The sequence below is a fragment of the Salarias fasciatus genome, chromosome 23 (assembly GCF_902148845.1).
Source record: "Salarias fasciatus chromosome 23, fSalaFa1.1, whole genome shotgun sequence".
Taxonomy (NCBI): Eukaryota; Metazoa; Chordata; class Actinopteri; order Blenniiformes; family Blenniidae; genus Salarias; species Salarias fasciatus.
Genome location: NC_043766.1, coordinates 23,828,840 through 23,841,428, shown reverse-complemented (window position 1 = coordinate 23,841,428; position 12,589 = coordinate 23,828,840). Strand labels below are relative to the sequence as shown.

Genomic DNA, 12,589 nt, shown 5'->3' with positions numbered 1-12,589 from the left:
TCAGCGGCTCTTAGCATGAATCTTGAATGGGTGCGGCGTGCGTGTTGCTCCAGTTATTCCTTCAGTTCTCAGCTCAACTCCATCCACAGTAGAGAAACGGAATCTCTGAAACAAAGTTACAAAGAACAAGAAGAGCTCCATCCTCGCCAGGCCCTCACCGAGACACGCTCGCTTCCCTGGGGAGACAAAAGTACCTTTACTGCTACAGATACATCACTATTTATCACTTATGCTGCTTGATTACTCATTTATAGTCATGTTTCCTCCATGAGCAGCCATGAATGTTATTAAACTCATTAATGTGAAATACCTGCAGAGAAAGGTAGAAACGCTTCCCTCCTGACAAATTTGCCCTCAGCATCGAGGAAGTGTTCAGGATTAAAGGTGTGAGGGGTTTCCCACTCACTTTTATCAAAAAGCACAGAGGTCAGGTTCGGCATCACAGACGTCCCCTGAACACAAGCACACACAGAGTCACACACAAAAACTGATTCATCCTGAAGGACTTAACATAGAAGATGAAGTGACAATTAGAACAATTTTTACAGCTCGAGGTCTGTCACAACCTGCCAACATCAGTAATAACAGGATGACAGGGACATGAAAAGTATATATACATATTACTGAGTGTCTTTAATCTCTGTGCACCAAAACAAACACTCGGGATCTCCTGTATCTCATTTTTGAATGTAAAGCTGAATTAATAAATTGCTTGCTTTGTTTTTCACAAGTTCATTATGTAATTCAGTGAAAAACAGTTTTGTAAACCATTTATACAATAATACTATGCTTGTCAGGTCCCATGCTAGAGTGGTTCTCATATCTGGCTGGTAGGAGCTTCAGTGTGTCAGCCAACCTGCAGTGTGGTGTGCCTCAGGGCTCAGTTCTGGGACCCCTCTTGTTCCTGCTGTATGTGCTTCCTCTGGGTCAGATAATCGAAAAATTCATTGATGTTTCCTACCACCTACCAGAGCAGAACCTGTTGAGAGTTCCCCAGACTCGTATACTCTCGTACTGCCTATATGATTTCTTTGACTCTGCTTTTATGTACCGTGAAATGTCTTAAGATCTCCGATCTTATTTGTTACACGCTCTGTTGAATGTTGTTTTAACTTTATATTTCTGATCTTTATATTTTGTTTTCTGATCTGTGAAGCACTTTGTGAATGCTGATATGCGAAAAGCGCTATATAAATGAATATTACTCACTTAGTTACTTAAAAGATATTAGATGAACCAAAATGACGCACATTGCTGTATATATTTTTGTTTGTTCTTGTTCTTGTTCCTGAGTTAAATGACCACATGTTGTTAAAGAGGGTGGATTCAAGCTGCGGTGAGTAAACCAGATGTACCTTTGGTATGATGTAACCCCCCAGGTTTGTGTCCTTCGCTGCCATCCTGAGTCCATTTAAAGGAACGATGTTTCCCATCCTCTGGATCTCGTGAATGACAGCATCACTGTAGGGCAGGTTGGGTCTGTCCGCCATAGTGGGCTGCCGGGTCTGTCCAATCACCTGGTCGATCTCCGCCTGGACTTTCTCTGAAGAGAGTGAAAACCCCCCTCATTGATTTAACATGTGACGTCTGCTGCTGCTTGGAAACATGAGATAATCAGTTTTTAGCTGAACTCACCCTGGATGTGTTGGTTGTTGATCAGGTAGATCAGCCCCCACTGCAGAGTCTTTGAGGTGGTCTCACTTCCAGCCAGGAACAGATCCAGGCAGCACAAAACCAGGTTTTCTTCCTCAAATCCCAGCTCACTGCTTTTGTTGTGCTGTGAGCAGAAAGGAGGCTCCAACTTAACACCCGCTTTGCAAAGCACGTCATTTGTTCTCATTTCAACAATGCCTTCTTCCGAAATACCTTCTCTTCTATGAGGAAATTGTCAATGTAGTCTCGCGGGTGGCTGGGGTCCAGATCTGACTTGTGTCTCTCAATCTCCTTCCTGATGGAAGCCTCTAAAGACTTGGCACTGCTGAAGATGCCATTGTGAGGTCCAGGCAGGTGTCTCATCAATGCAGGGAAGGCATCATACAGCTGTCAGCAGATAGAACAAGGAGCTTACTTAAAGGTGCTGTAGGCAGGATTTTGCTAGTCAATGCTAATTTTTCTGTGTTTTCTTTGGATTAAATGTTAGAGTATCCATTGATAATCCTTTAGGAGTGTAGCATAATTGCAGTACCGCGAGGGCGCAGCGTTTCCATCTGTCTCTGTTCTGAGCTGGAAAGGAATCTTGACAGCTCCAGGTATCTTTGACCAATCAGAAGAGCCCCTGAGGCTCTAACCGTGATTGGTCGAAGAGCATTCGTCACAGGTTCTTGTGGGAGGGGCTTAACTTGCGTAAGGGCGTGGTGTGAGAGAAAACAGGACAGGATTGGCTGTGCTGGGTTTCAAATGGCCATCTTAGATGGGTCAAATCGCCATCTTGCTTAGGTAAACCTTAGGTAAACCTTAGGTTTACCTAAGCTAGATGGCTGAATCCTGCCTACAGCACCTTCAAAGCTCAGTCACCATATCATAAAGTCTGTCTTCTTGAGTTTGCTTCAACAGTGCCTTGCTTTGAACAAAAGTGTAAAGAAAAAAACAAGAAGGAGAGTGTGACACATGCCTCGCTATCATCTTTACTGGTTTATCCGGTTCAAAGCTGTGCGGACTGGAGTCGATCCCGGTTAAGTAAATGGGTAAGTAGGCACACCTTCGTCTCCAGTCCATTATAAGGCAAACTCACACTCTCACATCTACGAGTAACGGCAATTTAGGCAATTTCACAGGCGAAATTGAAACTGGCACACCAGGACAAATGCCCACACATACACAGGGACACCATGTAAACTTCACAAAGAAAGGCCTGGTCCAGAATCCAATCCAATAAATTGTCTTTAAGGCAAGAGAGCGAACAGGTACACCCGTTGGGATGATTGGACATGTTTTGACACCTTACAGTATTATTATTATTATTATTATGATTATGATTATGATTATGACTATGATTATTATTGTTATTATTGTATTATTATTATTATTATTATTATTATTATTATTATTATTATTATTATTATTATTATTATTATCCATAATAATAGAAATGAAGATGATCAGTGAGAAGAATACTATTTATAATTATTAAACAAAAATATGTAAATCTTTGATGAGAATAGAATCTTCATCTCTATTGAAACTTCCAAGAAGAAGGTGAAGGCCCTTTTTTTTTTTTTTTTTTTTTTTAAATTTTGGTTAAATTTTACCTAATTAGAGATTTTTATGTGAATGTGCTCAGGTATTTGAGTTTCTTTAATCATGGTATTTTGATTTCTTTAACACTTGCATTATTTTACACTGAAATGTGTTAAATGAATAACAAATTATTCACTGTGTACATTTACATATACATGCACATGCTGGAATTTACATGTTTTCAATCATATACCGGTATTTGCAGAGAATGGATAAAAAAGCACACCAACAGCCACACGTGAAGCAACTATACAGAAAGGCAAGGAAGGCTTGTGATTTTAGCAGAGGAAATATTTTTGTGTATTGCAAATGCATGCGTATGCATTTCATATTTAGTTTCCAAAACCTTCGGACAATAATTCCTACTTTTCTACCTAAGTACTGGCTCTTGCTGCTTTTTGCTCTTTTGTGGAACTGAGGAAAGACCAGATGCTAGAGTTACTTTCAAGCACATCCTGGCATGGCATTATTGTTTTAATTGCTTTGATTTAAACCAAAGCTAGATTTTAAAGTTTTGAAAGTACAGGCCAGCTGATAGCCCAGGACGACATAATGCCCCCCTGCTTGCCTGGACCTCTCTTTTAACCCGTGTCTCCTCTGCTTTTCATCTCCTCTTTGCTCTTCCCTCATTGCTTATTTTTGTCACTTAAAGGAACGTAGTTGTCTGTGATAATAGACCCACTTATCTGATTGTAGACCAGACCATTTGCAGTCATAAATGTGTTGAATGGTCTGTCAGTGTGTCGGAGCTGTGTTCACATCTTACTAAAGCCCATATGGAACCCTCCAGGTAGGCCATCTCCGTCAGATCCTTCAGCATGCTCTGGAAGTCGTGGTCGCTGTAGTGGAACCTTCTCCCAAACACTATTTGGCAGATGATGTTGGCCACCGCGTTGTTCAGTAGTGGGACAGGGTCAAATGACTCACCTGAACAGAGAAATGGCCTTCAGTCACAGCACGGTGGGACAGTATTTCATATTCATTTCTTTACATTTTGATCTTTTTTTCTGCTGATAACCTTCTTCCTTTATCATTGCCTCTTGCAGGTGTAGACTCTCATCGCAGATGCTTTGCTCCATGGAGTTTCTGGCTAGTCCGAAAGTGCGCAACATGGCCATGGCGAAACGTCGCTGTCTCCTCCACACTTTCCCATTGCTGAAGAAAAGCCCAGCTGATGCAGATTGAAAGCAAACATCAGTCATGGCGCTGAAGGCATGACCTGATTCATGTTTGTGTTGTATAGATGCCTGTGTCACCTGAGTTCCCTGAATAAATCCTGGTCACCATGGGACTGTATGGCCGGTCCACAAAGTTGTCAGCCTGTGTCACTATAGCTTCTTTCACCATTTTCCACCCAGACACAAACACTGTTTTGTGTCGTCCCAGGCGTATGCAGAACACATTCCCATAAACATCAGCAAGCTGAGGATGCAGAAGCAAACAATACATGGCCTGTTGTCTACCGTGTGACTGAAAAAGAACCAAATTCAATACATTACGCTATTAAAACTGCAAATTCTCCAGCTTTGTGGCATACACTTACGATGTAAAAAGTAAACATCAATATTTTTAAGTAACAAACACTGTTAGGCCCTAAACAATCTTACATGAACATGTGACCACGATCTAAAACAGAAATGTTAAAACTAAACAGTTATTCTCTGTTGCTGGACAGATTGAGGTTAAGATATCCTTGCAGAAAAGTGCAAAGCATATAATGCACATGAAGTGTTGCTATTTGTTTACCTTGGTGAGATAAATGTGAGGCTGTTCCGATTCAATGTTGAAGATGTTTCCTAAAACAGGGAGAGCTGGTGGTCCTGGAGGAAAGTGTGGAGGATCCTTTCTGTGAAGAAAACATATTGGGAGTAGACCAACAAAGATGAGAAGTAGGATCCCTCTCAGGTTCATCCATAGAAACAAATCCCACAGCCACATTGTGTAGCAGAGTAAGAGAGAAGCAAAGCAAGGGAATGAGCAGGACCATCATCATCCATCCTCTACTTAGCAAAGGGCTGGCACGCTGCTGACTCACATGTTAGATCAGTTAAAGGGGCTGTGTGTGTGTGTGTGTGTGTGTGTGTGTGTGTGTGTGTGTGTGTGTGTGTGTGTGGTGTGTGTGTGAGTGAGTGAGTGAGCGGTTGCCCAAGTCAAGAATCTATTGAAGAAATGCAGAGAGCGGATGACAGAACTATAATCAGAATCAGAATGAGCTTTAATCGCCAAGTTTGTGCATGGCAATCAAGGAATTTGACTCCGGCTTTTGTTCACTCTCTATGTGAAGGAAAAAAAAATAGAAACAAACAGCAACAGGATAGAAGAGAAATATAAATAAATATAGACATTCTGGAAAACAGGAAGTCCCGATTTTACAATAGTATGAACATTTATAAAGAAAAAAAAGGAAAAAGCAGGAGAGAACAATTTATCATCTTCAACACAATATTTACAGTAATGTGCAACAGGCAGGGTTATTGAAGTAGCGCAGTATTGTAAGTGTCAGTTCTCAAAGTGGATCCTGAGACTCTGTTGAGAGTTCATCAGGGTAAGGGCCTCGGGGAAGAAACGGTCTCTGTGTCTGCTGGTTTTGGCGTGCAGTGCTCTGTACCGCCTGCTGCACGGGAGGAGTTCGAAGAGTTTTTGTGTGGAATGTAAATTGTCTGCAGAGATGCTGCCTTTCTGGACCTGGACAGGTACAGTTCTTAGATGGAGGACAGGTCGGCTTCTATTATTCTTTCTGCAGACCTGATTGTACTTTGCAGCCTGTGCCTGTCCTGTTTGGTGGCTGATCCAAACCAGACAGTGATGGAGGATAGACTCGGTGATGGCGGTGCAGTAAGTGATCAGTAGCTCCTGTGGCGGGTTAAACGTCCTGAGCTGTGGCAGGAAGAACAACCTCTGCTGGGCCTTTTTCCTGACTGAGTCCATGTGAGGGGTCCACTTCAGGTCCTGAGAGATTGTGGAACCCAGGAATGTGAAGGTGTCCACAGCAGACATTGTGTTGTTGAGGATGTTGAGGGGAGCAGGTGTTGGGGGGGGGGTTTGTCTTGAAATGCACGGTCATCTCCACAGTCTTGAGCAGGTTCAGCTCCAGGTGGATGTGACTACACCAGAGGACCAGCTGTTCAACCTCCGGTCTGTATGCAGACTCTTCACCGTCCCGGATCAGACCGATTACAGTGGTGTCGTCCACGTACTTGAGGAGTTTCACAGAGGTGCAGTCATTGGTGTAGAGGGAGAAGAGCAGCAGGGGAAGGCCGACCCTGGGCATAGGTGATCTAGGCGGCCACCTAGGGCACAGTGTACAGCAGGGGCGCCGAATTGCCTTCCCAAATGTTCTTTTGACAGGCGGGCAGTTATTATCAGAAATTATCCTGTGCCCCCTAGTGGGTGGACAACGGCCGGTTCCAGCGCTACTTCAGGCTGATGCCCGGTTTCCACCAGAAGCGGTGAACAAATGAAAGCAGGCACGCTGCTCACCGCAAGATGCTCACCTTGGCATCATGTCAACTGTTCTGCGTGGTTGGAGCCCTGCATGCCCTACATCAGCACGTCCGTGACAACCTCCACGCTGATAGGCTGTCCTGGTGCGAATTCGCTTGAAAAGTTCAATTATTTCAACTCGAGCAACAAGCACCGAGCAATGAAGCGGCGGCTGGCGATTATTGAGCGGCAGGCGGCAGCAAGTGGCAGAGCAAGTCAACGGGTACGCCAATTTTTTGCTGGAAACACTTGCGCCGACCGCCCCCCGCATCATCGGCTGCTGCCCGTCGCTCACCGCTCAAGATTGAGCGGCAATCGCGTCGTTACATTGACTTTGTAATGTCATCGCACGAAAAATTTGCATCTTATCCGGTGGAAACACGCCGTTACATCTGAGTTTTAGTGGCTTCCTTCTTCTCAACAGACACGTGGACACATACACGCTATTATTTGTGTATATATTTATTATTCGTATTGCAATATTACGCCATTGTTGCACTGCCTGCTCGACCTGCCTTTTTATTTGCCCCCTGGGGACAAATAAAGTTTTGGGAGTCTCAACTGGAAAGGTGTCACAGGAGAACTCTCCAGATGTCTCTGGATAAAGAAACTGCATCTCAGCCTTGTGTCTGTGCATGCATGAGAGGACATAAATTGCTTATGAACTCCATTATTACTGTGCTGTGTGATATTCTGCTTTTGCACTGTACTTCTGAAGTGACAGAAGAGGGATCCGGATTGAGTGAGGTTTATTCTTCACACACACACAGTGACAGCTGTCATCCAGGAAGCATGCCTCGACAGAACACTTCCGCCTTTTTAACCCCACCGACAGTGCACACCTCCCCACGTCACCAACCCCGCCCCTTCTAATGTGAGGAAACTCCGTCCCCACAGACACCACATACTAGAATTAATTTATAATATCACTGCCTATTGGAATTCAAATGTCTTGGCAAAAAGCTGCAGGGTGCAGGGTTATTTACTTCCATAGCAGTATACCTATAACCTATAGTATGATGGGGTTAAAAACAAAACACCAAAACAAGTTTATGTGATGGTTCAAAAAATTATTTATTAAATAATTATCATTTTCCCAAGGTATGTATATAATAGATGGAGATTAAAGCTCTCCTTGGTTTATTTAGAAGTGCTTTAGTTAGATGTTCTGACATTCAGCGAATCTTGGCGCTAACTTGGAAGGGGTGAGGTACACGTGTGGCTCCACTAATCCCTTCTGTACTCAGTTCAACTCCATCAGGAACAGAGAAAGAGAATTTCTGCAGTAATCCCACCAAAAACAGGAACAGTTCCATCTTGGCAAGGCTCTCTCCAAGGCACACCCGTTTCCCTGAAACAGCCACAAATACACATAGACAGTCAGGCTTAATAGCCAGGGATTATTATCTGTACACCTTACAGCTAGAATTGGAAAAAAAAAATTTCTTCAGTTCAGCAGTAAACATCTTATGTTAGAGTGACCAAACACAGCATACAGGCCCAGCAATATGAATTCATACAAATGTCACGTTTTCATTGTTTCCCAGGGAACAATCAAGAGTGCATTTAATTTGTATGTATTTCACTGGCACTTTCAACAGAATAATGTTTCTTTGTGTTGTGTGATCATCAAGGTTTTCTTCGTTGTTCACAAACAAGGAAGACATGTCAAAGCAGGCCAAACTGTACTGTATTGCAAGTTTTTCTCTTCACAGGAACCTTAAAAGATATTGTGAAAGTGAGGTTTGACAAGTTTGGCATTACTTCGATCAGAGATTTTTAACATAATTTTGTACTATTTATTTCAGAAAAGAGATTACTTTTCTAAAACTAAAGCGGATGGATTAACCTCTGAGAAGTCTATCTGAATTTCAATCTCCGGTTATCAAATTATATTTGTTGTACAATTTTCAGTCCATCGAGGAACAGTCAGTATTAATGAAGTATCAGGCCAAATTAATTTTCATACCACAAATACAGGCAACCTGATTAAACTTCATCTAAACATTTTTAGATCATGAAAGATTTTTTTTAGAGACGTCTGTGGAATCAGTCATTACTGATGTGACTGTATCACCATTGACAAACTTATGCAGCTTCAGAAACTGACACTCTCAGCTGCTTTGATCCGTTCATTGTAACGCTGAAATAGGAAACGCGTCAGTTTGAAAGAGCAGATATTTGTGCTCAAATAAAGAAAGCACACGTAAAAAGTTATCTGAGGATTATTTAAGTATATATACCTGAAAATACGGAAACAAAGTACAAATACGTTGTTGCTAGCCACCTGTAGTCCTGCTTCAAGTGTGAGTGTGGTGGTGGTGTTAGTGTACTGTACCTGCAGAGAAAGGCAGAAATGCTTCTGGTTTGACAAACTTGCCCTCAGCATTCAGGAAGTGCCCGGGGTTGAAGGTGTCCGGTGTCTCCCATTGAGTCTCATCAAACAGCACCGAGGTCAACATGGGCATCAGGGACGTACCCTGAAAAAAGAAAAACACACAATGATGACAAGCAACTATCAAATTCAGCTAAACACTCACTAGCTGTAGACTGAAAGTACCTTTGGTATGTAGTAACCGCCCAGTGTGGTGTCCTGAGCTGCTTCCCTCAACCCATTCAAAGGGACGATGTTTCCTATTCTCTGGATCTCGTGGATGACCGCGTCAGTGTAGGGCATGTTGGGTCTGTCCGCCATGGTCGGATGTCTGGTCTGCCCGATCACCCGATCAATCTCCTCCTGGACTTTCACTGAAGAGAGTTAAATGATTTTCTTAACACTGAGAGCTACTTCATGGGTACAGAGTTGGGAGAAAGTCTACTTGCAACAAAATCCCACAATAGTTACAGTGACATGTATGGAGTGGCTCAGGAAGGGTTCAAAGCATCATTACAATAATTTACCATGATAGAAAAAGCATCAGTTAACTTTGTCTCTTGGTGTGAGCAGAACTTTCTGCCCCCCAATGTGAGAGAGATGGTGAACTTGTTGGAGTGGGGGCCTGGGGTGGACACAGTGTGGACATTGTGGAGGAGATGGTCATAGACAAACTGGACTGTGATTAACAACGAAGCCCTTCACAAGAAGGGCCACAGCTAGCCTTCAACATCTGCGGCACCATGCTGATGTTATATGAGTCTGTGGTGGCAAGCAATACCCTCTATGCTGCAGCATGTTGGGCAGTTTATTATGTTGAGTAGCAATGATTTAACCTCTATCATAATAACTTCTTGCTAATTGATAAGTAAATTAAAGGTATAATGGACGATGCTTTAGCCAATGAATGGCGTGATGCGAGTCTCAACTATTGGTCCTCCAACATGTCAATCACGCTGGAGAAATGCTTGCGTAACGCCGTCACGCGCGCTCGTAGGAGCAGCAGAGCAGGTAGGATGAGCTCGCGCATGCGCTTTTCTCAAAAAGCGAGTAACAGACGTTTGGCTTCGACTTTTTTGAGAAAATCGTGCATTATACCTTTAAATCCATTTCCTTCTGCACAGTTCATTCTGCACCAAGAGAGTCAGTTCATGTTATTCTTTATATTTGTGGATTCTCTTTCTGGCATGCCACCCACCCTGGACATCAGGGTTCCTGATGAGGTAAACCAAAGCCCATAGCAAAGTAGTGGCAGTTGTTTCTGTTCCAGCCAGGAAGAGATCCAGAGAGCACAGAGTCAGGTTGGCTTCAGAAAAACCCAGGTCAGACTGTTTGTGCTAATAAAAAAACATGCAGAGAAGGAACATTGGTTAATGTAGTGATTGAACTAGCAGCTTGAAAGAAAAGAAGAAATGTAGAGTGCAATGTGTGCTAAAAATATTTTTTTCATACATTCTTCATCTCAATGATGAAAGCATCAATGTAGTCTCTGGGATTGTTGTGGTCCAGGTCCTGCTTGTGCCTCTTCACCTCCTCACCAATAAAGTTCAGCAGAGCTCCATAGTTACTGAAAATTGTGTTGTGAGGACCTGGCAGGAGTTTCATCAGTCCAGGTAATCCATCATAGAGCTGAAAGAAAAAAAGAATATTGAGAAAAACATGTAATTGTCACTAAATTGAAGAGACGTTGTGAACATACCAGACCCCAGATGCTTCCCTGAAGCTGAATAGTCTCTGATAAATACTTCAGCATGAGCTGGAAATTGTGGTCAGAGTAGTCAAACCTTTTCCTCATCACCAACTGGCAAATAATGTTGGACACAGCGTTGTTAAAGAGGCCTGCTGGTGTGAAAAGACCTCCTAAAGAAGAAGAACCATGGTTTGAGAAACCTGCAATGATGTACCTTCTTACAGTAGTAGGAGCTGATCATGTGCTCAATGTAAAATACCTTTCTCCTTCTCAATCTCTTCCTGCAGGACTCGCAGCTCCTGGCAGATGCACTGCTCCATGCTGTTTTTGCCCAGGCCGAAGGAGCGCAGGGTAGACAAGGCAAAGCGCCGCTGTCTCTTCCATTGCTCCCCACTGCTATTGAACAGACCATCTAGACACAAGTATGAAGAGGTTCTTTACCCACTGTTTTCTGTATACATCAGAAGAATAAACGTCAAGACTTTTACACCTGTGGTTCCTGAGTAAACTCTCTCAGCCATCGCACTGTGTGGCCGGTCCACAAAGTTCTCTGCTTGCGACACGATGGCTTCTTTCACCATCTTGTATCCGCAGACAAACACCATGTTGTCGCCACCAAAACGGACACTGAAGACATTCCCATACTGTTTAGCCAACTGTGAACAATATGACAAACAACATCTTGATCAGCACAATGCAGTAGTACATCAAGCAGTAAAGGTAAAACACTGCTCTTGGAAGCTTGAAATGTCCTTTTGAAATATTGTGAAACTACTTGACGTACCACATTTTGAGACATTATTGTTACACTGGAGCAATAATAACTTAATCTGATGTAGTTATTGCTGCATTGCTAAGTGTTGAAAAAAGTAAAAAATTCTGAAAATCTCTTTCAAAACTATTTTTATTTTTTTGACGGAGTGCTGGCACCTATTAGTCAGCAGTGACTTCGGCCACCACAGCACAACATTGACCAAAAATAGTATAAACGATAAAAACATAAGCTGCCATTAAAAAACCATGGTATGCCACTAACTAACTAACTAACTAACTAAATAAATAAATAAATAAATAAATAAATAAATAAATAAATAAATAAATAAATAAATAAATAAATAAATTTAAATCTGTAAGTAACAGAGAAAGAGTTTTTTTTTTTTTGTTTTTTTTTTTTGGTCTGACTGGTGCAGTAGACAGGGCCGGCCCGGGCTTCGGAGGCGCCCTAGGCGAGCCCGAGACGAGTGCCCCTTGGGAGCGTGTTTTTCGAGCGGTCCCGAGAGTTGTTGAGCGGGGGGGAGCCGGAGCCGGCGCTGGCAGTAGAGCTGTAATGGTGGGTGTGCCCCCCTCACTGTCCATGAAATTTTCACTTGAAATTGTATCATGAAAAATGTAACGAAATCTAATCCCAAGATTAAGAAAGAGTGCAGCTGTAGCCTTCATTTTATCACTGGACAGAATACCAGAGTATTCAATCTTTCATATGTTAACTGAACAATACTGTGAAAATGAAAGGAATATGTACCTTGGTAAAATAAACATGTGGATGTTTGCTGTCCATGCTCAGGAGGTTCCCCACAATGGGAAGAGCCAGAGGTCCAGGAGGGTAGTTGTGTGGCTTCCTGTTTTTCAGGTAATCTGTGATCAGCAGGAAAAGCACAGCAAACAGCAGCAAGCTTTTCAGGTCAAAACTCAGCAAGAAGCTATAAAGCCACATGATTGAAGAAATCAAAACAAAAAGAAGCTTCAAAAAAGAGGTTTCTGCTTCTTCGATGTGACTCTCAGGAGCAGGCTGACTGATGAGTCAA

The 12,589-nt window shown here is 42.7% G+C and overlaps 1 protein-coding gene across 1 annotated transcript; it reads right to left on the bottom strand.

Annotated features, from left to right (window-relative positions):
• LOC115382076 (uncharacterized) lies at nt 1-12,498 on the bottom strand. The gene is made up of 21 exons (XM_030083719.1): nt 12,307-12,498; nt 11,259-11,440; nt 11,044-11,180; nt 10,794-10,954; nt 10,547-10,723; nt 10,293-10,431; nt 9,281-9,468; nt 9,059-9,200; nt 7,901-8,071; nt 7,723-7,729; nt 6,296-6,527; nt 5,983-6,186; nt 4,984-5,178; nt 4,494-4,659; nt 4,256-4,408; nt 4,004-4,164; nt 1,867-2,040; nt 1,636-1,777; nt 1,356-1,543; nt 311-452; nt 1-176 (listed from the first exon to the last, which is right to left on the bottom strand). Exons 1-21 carry the CDS (start codon nt 12,496-12,498, stop codon nt 1-3), a joined length of 3,429 nt encoding a protein of 1,142 aa, XP_029939579.1.
• Nucleotides 12,499-12,589: the final 91 nt, after the last annotated feature.

Coding starts and splice junctions, on each gene's coding strand:
- LOC115382076 (XM_030083719.1), bottom strand. CDS start 12,498: ATGTGGCTTTATAGCTTCTTGCTGAGTTTTGACCTGAAAAGCTTGCTG. Junction 11,441..12,306: donor CACATGTTTATTTTACCAAG/GTACATATTCCT, acceptor TATTGTTCACAG/TTGGCTAAACAGTATGGGAA. Junction 453..1,355: donor GGGGTTACATCATACCAAAG/GTACATCTGGTT, acceptor GCTTGTGTTCAG/GGGACGTCTGTGATGCCGAA.